Source organism: Triticum dicoccoides, chromosome 3B (assembly GCF_002162155.2).
Source record: "Triticum dicoccoides isolate Atlit2015 ecotype Zavitan chromosome 3B, WEW_v2.0, whole genome shotgun sequence".
Classification (NCBI taxonomy): Eukaryota; Viridiplantae; Streptophyta; class Magnoliopsida; order Poales; family Poaceae; genus Triticum; species Triticum dicoccoides.
The window spans coordinates 751,757,120-751,767,949 of record NC_041385.1 but is presented as its reverse complement, the minus strand read 5'-3'; the positions used below and the strand labels follow the sequence as shown (position 1 = coordinate 751,767,949).

Sequence of the window (10,830 nt, the reverse complement as noted above, 5' to 3'; positions counted from 1 at the left end):
CCTTTCTAGGCAGTAAGTGATTTTCTCACTGCCTGCAATGCGAATACAAGCGGCGGGCGGGCGGCTCACGTTTTTCCTAGGCACATTTTGATGCGGCGCCTCCTAAGCTCCACCATTATACTCCCTCCGTTCCAAAATAGATGACCCAACTTTGCATTAAAGTTAGTATAAAGTTGAGTCATCTATTTTGAAACGGAGGGAGTATATACTTGGCCTGCCTGCTGGTTCCCTTCCGCTGGTGTTGGCTGGCTGGCTGTGCTGGCTCTCCTGTCCCCTCTCCCCTCCCCCAAACCCCTCCCCAATCATCGGCACCTGAGCAGGAGGAGGAGGGAGAAGCCGCAGCCCACAGGTTTCCTGCCTCCCCTGCTTTTCGCTGCTTCTCCACCTCCCCTGTTTTCCTCATGCATGGATTCTTGCCGCCCAGCTCTCCCTGCATAAGTTTCTTCTCTTCTTCCAAGATGATGTTTCTGCTAATCAAACATGCTTCTTCTCATCTTCCGTCATAGTAATCTGGATGTTCCTTGCACACTTTTCATGCTTGATTTTGGTTTTTTCCTCTCCTGATTCATCGCCCTGAACCAAGCAGGAATTTTGTCCTTGTTGTTGTGGCAGGATAGGGACGAGGAGGGAGAAGAAGGGGATAAAAGTCTTGTGACATGGCTTCGCCGTTTGATCCTGCTCCTGTGCCTGGAGGGAGATGACGACACGAGGCCTCGTCAATCTTCAGGTATGTATGCCATGGATTCTTCGGACATTCTCTCTACTCTGGGTGATTGATAGTCTTTGCATGCTCCTGGTCCTTTCTCTGACCAGGATCAGATGGATTCGATGTGTGCTCTGGGGATTAGATAGATATTATCTGCATGATTGCTGTGGAATTTGTTGATATAGCTTATTTGCTATAGATCATACTGCGTGCTTTTTATTCTTATTATGTACTGTAGCACGTATACATGGAGCAACAGTTATACTTTTTTTTTTTGCGCATAGAGCAACAGTTAATACTTCTAAAGGCATTGCTGGTTTGCAAGCACTACTGCAGAGGAAGCTTTCGCATACCCCTTTTGTATGAGCGACGAAGCGTTCCTGTTATATATAGTGCTGTGGTGGACAGTTTTTGTGTGTGTGTGTGTGTGTGTGTGTGTATGATCATGCATTGTCAACCAAATAGAAGAATATGCAGCGCAGATTATTGTATTTGGGAGGCTCTTTGCATACCATGGGAATTTTATTAGTGCTAGTCATGGTGCGAAATATTTGAATATTGCAACGGCCGAGGAAATAAAAGGCAAAAGGCGCAAGCCGCAACGCCACGTAATTGTATGAGAATTCACGAGGCTCTTTAAATTACATGAGAATTTAGTACGTGTCATAGCGCGAATTTTTTTGAATTATCGCAATGGTTGTGCGCGTTATCTGTTCAATAAAAAGGAAACCGATAAAAGGCAAAAGGCGCGAACTGCCAGGCCACTTAATACTCAGTTCTGAATGTCAACATGTTTGCATTGTTCCATCTGATATTTTGTTTTCCTTTCGCTGATTTATGTGCTAATAATTGCTTGGTCTGTGCTGCTTACGTCGTTGTCGGAATGCACTTTTCTATTTCACAACTGCTCATATTCATCTCTCATCTAACCGGTCCATCCATACATGGCACATATGTTCCATTTTGTATTCTGCAATTGTTTTGTTCACTTTGTATTGTTGCGCTGCCGATTCAGCAATATGTCGGTTATTGTTATTGCTTGTTCAAAGTTAAGTTCAGATAAATTAAAAGCACTACACTATTTAGGTTGCATCTGCATCGCCGCTGCTACAAAAATTACTAGCCTGTTCTGAAGGAGGAGATTTCATACTAGATGTCAGACATTCTTGCAGTAGCTCTAGGAGGAGCTGCAGGAGGTTTGGCATTAGTTGGTGCCATCACACTCATTGTAGTGCTATGCCTACGGCACCGCAGAAGGAATTCAGATTCTTCAGAGAGTAATTCGTCGGGTCAAGCTCTTTCAGGTACCGCTCAAGTTAGTTTTTGAGGGGCTTTTAATTTCGGTGTTTTTCAGCTGGTGTCAAATTAGCATTTTACCTTAAAAGACTACTTTTGTTGTGTACCCTAGACGTGCAAGGAGCAAGATGTATGACACTGGAGGAACTAAGGTCTGCTACAAATAACTTCAGCAGCTCGAATCTCGTCGGACATGGAATGTTTGGAGAAGTATACAACGGTTTGCTACAGGATGGCACAATTATAGCGGTTAAAAGGCGGCATTCTCCTCCTAGCCAGGAGTTTCTTCATGAGGTGCCAAAATTTTCTCCTAGAGTAGTGGCATGTTGTAAGAAATCAAAACCTTGCTTCCTGAGATCAAAACCAATACATGAACTCATGGTTGTTGGTGGCCTTTTCTCCCTAGGTTAATTACCTGTCGTCGATCCGTCGTCACCCCAACCTTGTAAATCTCTTGGGGTATTGCCAGGACAATGGCATGCAGATGCTTGTTTATCAGTATGTCCCCAATGGCAGCATTTCTACGCATTTGCATGGTGATTTTTTCATTGTGTGTTTCCTATTTTTAGGTCTGATGTACAAGAAGAGCATCAGAAGTGCTAATTTTTCCTTTCTTTCTGCCATCCCTCTACAGGCAACGGCAATTCTCCAACGGTGAGGCTAGAATTCAAGCAGAGACTTGCTATTGCTCATGGAACCGCTAAGGGTAAGTTTACATCGGCACCAACTCCACATTTCCATTGTTGGCAGAGGCATGTTTTCATAACTACATTATGAATTGCCTCATTTTCAGTCACAAAGTTATACAAGGAATCTTATAGTATAATGACCTTTCCTGTTACTGTTACTCAGGGTTGAGTCACCTGCATTCCATGACCCCTCCTGCTGTTCACATGAACTTCAAAACTGCTAATGTCCTGGTGGATGCGGATTTCGTACCAAAAGTTGCTGATACTGGCATCCGAGGCCTACTTGATCGACTAGGCAATGCTGGGCCGCCTTCAATGATATTCAATGATCCATTCGTCGACCCCCGGTAATGACTGATCTTGATAGTAGCAAATTTACCGGCATCCATTGCTTGATTTTAATGGGGATTTGTTGCATGACCAGGGGGAAGGAGTCCATGATTTTTTCCATACAGAGTGATGTCTACAGTTTTGGTGTGTTCCTTGTGGAGTTGATCAGTGGAAGGACGGCTGCGTCTGATCAAGGCATTATTGAATGGGTAAATTCTACTGATTCCTGATGATTGTTCAATTTTTCTTTTCCATATCATTCTCATAATATCTATCATCATACCAGAGCCAAGGTTTCAGTTTGCTTACTATCCATCTCTGATATGCAGGTTCAAAACTTTCAAGAATCAAGTGATATCTCTACAATAGCAGATAGGAGAATGACCAGTGGCTTTACCCCACAAGGCATGAAGGAATTGTTGCGCTTGGCATTGCGGTGCGTGAACCCGACAAGCGAGAATCGTCCGTCGATGAGCCTGGTGGAAGCTGAGATACACCGGATACGCGAGCAGGAGATCAGGAGGACGACAGGCATGCCAGTGGGCGACACAACTGTGACCCTAGGCAGCCAGCTCTTCACATCACCAAGATGAAGAAGCATGGAAAGTTATAGCATTTCAAAGGCTAAGCTAGGTTTCCTCTTTCAGGGTTATAGATTAGCTATTCTAGCTCCAATTTTGCCCCATTAGTTTCTTCTCATATTGAGCCAGCTCATCACCAGCTGTGCAACTCAAGTGTACAAAAAAGGAGGAGCTGTTAGGCTTCCCTTTTCACCCCTGGTTTATTTTCTTCGTTATTCAACATAGGGTTTCAACTTGTACAAAAAAGAATGACAATTCTTTTTTGCTAGACTTTTGTAACACCGAGAGAGTAGCGCCAAACTGGTAACTTTATATATCTCTACAATTTTAGACATTTGCCATTAGTAGCATAGTGTTTCCTGACAATCTGCTCTGCATTTTTTACAAGGTTGCTTTGTTTGAAGATCCTTTTCTTGGAGCTATGCCATACCTGATTTCCTTAGAGAGTGCTTATATCACTATCATACATGTCATCTGAACTGACCTCCATTTCTGAATCTAGCCAATGCGACCATCGTTTCTGAATGGCACCTATGGTTGGATGAGGTCATCTCTGTTGACGGTGAAGTCCCAGAGCTCGCCGTACTTCTCGTTGAAGTCCCAGATGTCCATGGAGTTGTAGTCTGCGATGAGCTTGTCGCGCTTGGACCTCTCCATCATGTAGATCTCCGGCTCAAAGTTGTGCGGTTTGTCCGGCTTGTCCATCTCGATGACGCAGAACATGACGATGAAGATAGCTGCCCCAATGTAAAGGTACTCCCCCTGGTAGCACGGATAGACCATGAGTCTTCCTCCGTTCAGTGAGCCCAAGACAGATGATGCATGTAAATAGGAGTATTAGAGGTTAATGGAACTACTCAATCCGTACCGGCACATCGAAAGCCATTCCGAGGATGACTGCGGGAGGGAATGCCCAGGAGATGAGTGCTGCAAGAGATTTCCACTGATGCTAATGAGAAAGGTTCAAGGACATGTATACTGTTTCCAGATAGCAAGAGGCACCATGAGTGAGTGTACCTTGGAAGCCCTGAGGAGGCTCAGCTTCTTGGTACCACTCAGAGACATCCTCCCAGAAGCCCTTCTTTTCTTCAGTTGGATGATTGGTTTCACCACATCACACCAGAATCAGCGCAGCTTTTAGCTAGAGAAACGCATACATATAGTTTATTCTGTATACAAGATAATACACAAGATAAGAGACCTTGGCCTTCATCATAGGTGTGGTGGCCGTCATACACTCCATACACAAAGTCTTCCTGCAAAACAATTTCACTCCAGTGTCATCCCAATTCTTCAGACAACACACAGCAGCAAGAACAAGAAAACCAAGGAAACCGCTCCAGACCGGGAGGACGCCGTTGGTGCGCCACTTGTCGATGGGGTCCTCCTGCAGGTCCGGCTCGATCTCCGTCAGCGGCCCGGGCCCGGCCCTCGCCACCACCACCCTGCCGCTGCCGCTGCTCTCCCAGCAGCCTGCAGCATGCTTCAGGTGTGGCTTCACCCTTGTGCTCAGCTGCTGCTTCGCCGCGCCATGGCGGGGACAAGCAGCAGTGGCTGCTGCAGAAATGGCGGACGCCAAGCTGCTGCTCATTATCTCACCCCCAAACGCTGTGTCTCCCCTCTTCTCCACACCCTTCGCTTGTTTCTCCTGCACATGTACCTCCCTGCAAACAGACAAGGGCAAGTGGATATGGTTTGGACATGTACCGTCCAGAAAATTTTGCTGCTTTTCTTTCTCCTTTTCCTTGATATCTGTAAACTCGCCAGTAATCAACTCAAAGAAACTGTTACATGGCTGGACAAATGATTATATTGTGATTAGTAAACCACCCTGTTAAGTTACTGTATGCTCACAGAACTTTATGTTCACACATAAGGGGAAGGAAAATACCCCAGCAACATGTGGAGCAGAACAGATCCAGCAAAACCAATGCAGGGAATTTCTTTTCTTTATTAACTTAAATCAATGTGCAAACACAGCACTTCCTTGAACATCTCCACATTTGCTCCAGTAGGAGATATTTAATTCTTACACCACACATCTACGACACCGCACTTCAAATACTACATAATACAGAAGAATCTACGACCAAATCACAGCCGCGTCTCTCCTCAACCTCCGTAGCAGAACTATTCCGCTTCCAGCCAGGATGTACCTGCCCCCTTAAAATGAAAAGACTTAGTGTCAGCATGTCAGCACTTCTTGGAGAAATTCAGAAACCTTAGAATGCCAACAGCTGGTCAGGAGTTTACAAGAAGATTACCTGGTTCAAATTGAGTTTACTAGCTTTGTCTGAATTTCATAACCAGCTCCTCGGTAGTAGCACCAATGATCTCATTGGATCGCTTTAGAGGAACGCAAACAATTCTTCCTATAGAATCCTGAATACACCATCGAGTTTATTAATATGAAAAGAGATAAAAGGGATAACAATACGATGGGTAATGCCATAAAAAACTTTTGGATTCTGTTATTGTTTTAGTGCAAAATCTGCAAATTATGATTGTAAGAACCTTTCATATGACGGCCAATGCAAGTATGAAGCAATACAAGAAAAGGCTGTAAGAACTCACTCTTGTAACAATACCAAATCTCTCTAACTTTTGAAGAGCATCCATCACCTCAAAATTACATTGCAAACCAAACTCTTCCTGGATTAGCTCCTCGCATTGCAAATCAAGATCCTAACATGTTGGGAAACAAAGAACATTCTAACTTAACAAAGCATAATATAACTTAAGAAGAAAAATAGTGGTTTGAAGTAGCAAAAGATCTTTTTTTTTCGAGAAAACGCAAAAAGCCTTTGCGTTTCATTTCATTGAAAAGTAGCAAAAGATCTGACATACCTCAATAGTAGCCTTTCCATTTTCCATCAATATATAGTATGCGATTATGACCTCCTTGATCTGAACATAAGAAATCGCAAATATGTAAATAAATTGTGATTTGAAAATTCCTATGAACACAAGCCTCTATTTTGCTGATTCTTAGGACCTACTTCCTGTTGAATCACATCATCACAGAGGTGCAGAAGTGTGCCTTTCCCACTATCTAGTTGTTTGTCATACATTGACTGAGTGATTAGGTTTTGATAGGTTGCCATGTTCTTTTGGAACCTGCAGCAAAGGTAAATTCCATCAACCCCGAAAGCAATACATGAGTGTCCTAATTAAGAAGGGCTAAAAGAATTAAGGAAGCAAAATCACATTTTGTGACTGTTCTACAGTAATCCTAGCAGGTCAAAAGAACCAAAAAAAAAGGTCTCCTGGTTAGGTCATACACAAATAATCCAAATTACTGACAGCATGAATACTCTGCCAAATAATACATCGAGTGGGACTCACGAGAAATATATCTTAGCACAATATCCAGCCAGAGCAGAAAGGATGGCAATCACAACCCAGAAATCAGCTTTAGGTATTTCGAGTGAACCGACGAGTGTAACCTGGGTAATGTGATAGAGGCAATCATCAACTGATGAAACACAACAAAATCAATGGATCAAGTCAAACCAATTTCACTCGACTTACAAGCCCAATAACAACAGAAACAATGAACTGAACCCAGTCCATTGGCGTGAGGCTCGGGTTTTTCTTCTCAGGCTACAAATACCATGATTTATCTTCAGCATAAGTCCAGATGAATAAATGAGTATAAATGTGCTCTCAAAGAAAAAACTTTTGGACATAACCACATCTTTTTTTTTAGAAAACGTAGAGCGTCCAGCACTAACCAGAACCAACTCCATATCTGCCATCGGAATATTTTTGAAGTGTTTAACCTGAATTGCTCTATCATCCTGGCCCTTCGGGCTTTTCTTCCTGAAATCAAACATGTGCCATCAGAACTTAGTTTGGGCATGGTGGTTTGTAGGAATCATGCAAGTGACCGTTTCACAACTAAGGCACCAGAAACTGTTGTCTACAACCTCAAACCAAAATCATTATGAGTTCTACCTGTACAAGACAATCACCTCTTCAAATGTAGGCTCCTGAATTGTAACCTTGCCAATTAAATTGCGCAGGCTACAATGAAAGTAGGAAAGTATGAGAGCATAGAAGACGAAAAGATGGCAGCTTATTGGGATTGTGATAGTGTAACAGGATAAGAACAGCACAAACCTCAAGTTCATTGTTTCAAGTCGTATACGTTCAATGTATAGCTCCTTGTCGTCCCCTTCACCAACTAGATCATCATTTTTCTTGGAATCTATCACTGGCTTGACCTTTTTCTTTCTCAAGAAGAGCCTTTGCAGTCTGAAATTACAGTATGAAAATAATGAACTTATGGAATGAGCAAGATAAACTTCGAAGGAAAATAAATGAGTGGTGGATAGCATACCTCGTCTTCTGTAACAGCCATCGCCATGTACGAGTTATGACCATATCCACTTTCTCCATGAAGAAAAAATCGCTAGTGCGGTCCAGTCCTATGCCCCTCCGGAATATGACGTACTGGAACATAGAAGATTATATAAGGTTTGCACGCAGAACAATGAGTTGTATATGAATAATACGAGGAAAACCGAGCCACGGCTACTAAGAGAGGAAAAGGTCTAGGGTACCACATCAATAATACATGAAAACCTATCCTTCAATTATCTCTTAAAACTAAAATTTGATGAAACAACAGTGAGTGGATGCAGCCAGAATATAAGAACAGACAGCTGCATATGTTTCAAAATGAGGGTGCATCAGTATTGCATATAACTCAGCCAGAGCATTCTCACCTTATCACAGAACTCAGGTAGGTTGTCATGATGGTGCTCCTTGAAATACTTTGACAAAAGTTTGTTGTCTAACTGCACCAGCAAACAACAAAAATGTAATGGCACTGAAATCAAGTAGTTTTGGATAAGGAGGTGCATTCTGGAGTGAGTGGACATTAACCTTTGCTTCGTCAACTTTAATTGGAAGATTCAATAGGTATTGTCCAGAATGAGCAAGCTCAACCTCATCATCAGATAATATGTTGAAATTGCTTTTTTCCATCATCTGCACCGAATTGGGCACTTAAATCTACAACGCTACATAACATATTAGTAAAGCTTTCTCCCAAACAAGTCCTATACCTGAAATAAATAGGTCAGGAAGTTCTGCTCGAGTGTATCGATTTCCTCGGACGAAAAGTTCTGCTGCTGCAGTTTTTTGGCACCCTGCACAGGGTCGAAGAGAGCATACAGCTCCTGTGCAAAAAATTAACATACTGAATACATCAAATCTGCTTCAATTTTAAGCACTGCCAGAAATGAGCAGCTCTTTAAGATGGTTGTACAAATCAGTCTGAACCAGCAAATGCATGAAAATGTATGAAGAATAAATCTTCAGAAAGGCATCCAAGTTCTCACCATCATATCATCAAACTGTAGATGATACCAGGCTCTGATGGTGTACTCCATCCTCTTGCAGAGCTTCACGAATTCCTCCCTGTCGTTTTCGCGCTCTTCATGAAACAGGCAACAGAGTTTGCTTTCAGTTGTGCAGTCCCATAAACCCAAAAAACGATATCTTTGCTTCGGAGGGCCTCTTTGGATTGAAGGATTTTCATAGGAATATTGGAGGATTCCAATCCATTGGATTTTTTCCTAAAGAAGCCCTTTGGATCAAAGGAACCACACCTCCAAAATTCCTATGGATGCATTCCTACACCTCAATCCTATAGGAATTTCAACATCCACTATAACCTCTTTTTTACACTGATTCGCGTAGGATCGAGGCACTTTTCCTGTGTTTTTCCTGTGTTCCATCCAAATGACCATTCTTGTAGTTTTCCTCTATTTTGTAATCCTCTGTTTTGCACCTACAATCCCGTCAAATTCCTGTGTTTTTTGAATTCCTTTGTTTTCTAATCCTGTGATCCAAAGAAGCCCGGAATGTAGAAACTAAGACAGGTGAACACATAGCATGGTGGACTACTTGATAGCCACATTAGGAAAGACCCCGCTAGTATGTGTGTTAGGTAGGTGGTATGAAATGTACAAGCACACATGCCTACAGTTATTAGGATTTCTTTGAGCACAATCTTTCTACTTTATTACAGGTAAAGCATGGATCAGTCAATCAAACCAATATGCGTGCTTTCCTTCAGAACAGGCAAAGAACCCAATCTTCGCAGTCAGGAATAAGTTCAAGTACTAAACAAACGCCGTACGGTGAAATCCGTTCTGTGGCGAAAGGGAATCAAGAAACGCGCAGCGCCCATGGCGAACGCCGGACCGGAATAACAGAACAGGTAAAGAAAGAGGGGGGAATCAGAGACAGACCAATGAGGTAGGCGAGCTTCATGATGAGCTTGGGCTTCATGACGGGGATCACCGACTCGCGCTCCAGCCGCACCACGTCCCTGTCCTTCCCCATCTGGGCCTCCGCCCCCGGCCCCGGCCCCGCCCCCGCCGCCGACATTGCCTACTCGCCTAGCGAGCAAACACAAACGGCAACACCGCCGCCGCCGCCGCGTCGTCCCTGTGCTGGCCACTTCTTGGGGAGGAGGAGGGAGAGGGGATTGGCGGGGAAGACGAGGACGCGAATTGGAACGGCTCGATGCTCCCTTCCCTCGATTAGTTATGGCGAGCGGTGAAGGAGTGGAAACGCAGTACGGTTACAGATCCAAGCACACCAAGCTGTTATGTTGTCTTCTTCCTCCTCGAGCCGGCGAGGGAAACGCGAAACTTGGGAATACGTCTTCCATACTAGGAAGGCGTAGGGTTAAAATGTGAACGCAACCCCGCCTCGCCCTAGGTTTCGATACCGTGTCCCCGAACCCTGCCACGGTCTCCTCTTTCTTTTTTCTGTTCATTACCGTCCGCACCTTTCAGTACGTTACCGCGTTGACAATGATATCCGCTACCATAGTGATGGCATCGAGTTGATTCGCTGGTAAGACAGACACCGAGCATGACCATGGTTGTCGAGGTCCGCCCCTTCACTCATCCTCTTCCTTTTTATCCCCTTCTCATTAACCCTTCTCTCCTTCTCCTCCTCTTCCTCTATCCCTTTCTCTTTCTTTTTTCTGAAATACACATAAGAGTGTGAATCATGCATTAAAGAAGAGGGGGGAGAACCCCAAATCCACCAATACAAAGTTATTTACATGCGGACACGACCGACACCACCTAGGCTAAGCTAACAGTCTATAGGACTACTCATTACCGGCCCACCGCGCCTCCTCCACACCGAATCCACTATCATCACCCTTGAACAGATAGGCCTTTGCCCAGAGCCTCCCCTC

At 43.9% G+C, this 10,830-nt stretch overlaps 3 protein-coding genes across 7 annotated transcripts; 1 reads left to right on the top strand and 2 right to left on the bottom strand.

Moving 5' to 3' along the window:
• The first annotated feature begins 233 nt into the window (after nucleotides 1-233).
• Nucleotides 234-3,936, top strand: LOC119278267 (wall-associated receptor kinase-like 20). 4 transcript variants are annotated; one of them, XM_037559628.1, is made up of 9 exons: nucleotides 234-349; nucleotides 613-727; nucleotides 1,793-2,010; nucleotides 2,115-2,296; nucleotides 2,409-2,538; nucleotides 2,637-2,708; nucleotides 2,855-3,038; nucleotides 3,116-3,230; nucleotides 3,351-3,936. In XM_037559628.1, exons 3-9 carry the CDS (start codon nucleotides 1,860-1,862, stop codon nucleotides 3,612-3,614), a joined length of 1,098 nt encoding a protein of 365 aa, XP_037415525.1. In that variant the 5' UTR covers nucleotides 234-349; nucleotides 613-727; nucleotides 1,793-1,859; the 3' UTR covers nucleotides 3,615-3,936. The 4 variants fall into 4 exon arrangements, with proteins under 4 accessions (XP_037415525.1, XP_037415526.1, XP_037415527.1 ...); XM_037559629.1 differs by lacking the exon at nucleotides 234-349 and adding an exon at nucleotides 356-505; XM_037559630.1 differs by lacking the exon at nucleotides 234-349 and having other exon boundaries at nucleotides 356-727; nucleotides 1,879-2,010.
• Nucleotides 3,893-5,289, bottom strand: LOC119278269 (photosynthetic NDH subunit of subcomplex B 5, chloroplastic-like). Its single transcript, XM_037559632.1, has 5 exons — nucleotides 4,948-5,289; nucleotides 4,804-4,858; nucleotides 4,620-4,688; nucleotides 4,471-4,529; nucleotides 3,893-4,364 (listed from the first exon to the last, which is right to left on the bottom strand). Exons 1-5 carry the CDS (start codon nucleotides 5,191-5,193, stop codon nucleotides 4,134-4,136), a joined length of 660 nt encoding a protein of 219 aa, XP_037415529.1. The 5' UTR covers nucleotides 5,194-5,289; the 3' UTR covers nucleotides 3,893-4,133.
• Nucleotides 5,290-5,533: 244 nt separating this feature from the next.
• On the bottom strand, nucleotides 5,534-10,248 carry LOC119278266. Of its 2 annotated transcripts, none has more exons than XM_037559626.1 (16): nucleotides 9,866-10,248; nucleotides 8,951-9,045; nucleotides 8,675-8,788; nucleotides 8,493-8,597; nucleotides 8,333-8,404; nucleotides 7,945-8,057; nucleotides 7,725-7,859; nucleotides 7,560-7,628; nucleotides 7,337-7,424; nucleotides 7,134-7,205; nucleotides 6,948-7,048; nucleotides 6,602-6,719; nucleotides 6,450-6,509; nucleotides 6,177-6,287; nucleotides 5,867-5,984; nucleotides 5,534-5,765 (listed from the first exon to the last, which is right to left on the bottom strand). In XM_037559626.1, exons 1-15 carry the CDS (start codon nucleotides 10,002-10,004, stop codon nucleotides 5,886-5,888), a joined length of 1,491 nt encoding a protein of 496 aa, XP_037415523.1. In that variant the 5' UTR covers nucleotides 10,005-10,248; the 3' UTR covers nucleotides 5,534-5,765; nucleotides 5,867-5,885. The 2 variants fall into 2 exon arrangements, with proteins under 2 accessions (XP_037415523.1, XP_037415524.1); XM_037559627.1 differs by having other exon boundaries at nucleotides 5,534-5,758; nucleotides 9,866-10,004.
• Nucleotides 10,249-10,830: the final 582 nt, after the last annotated feature.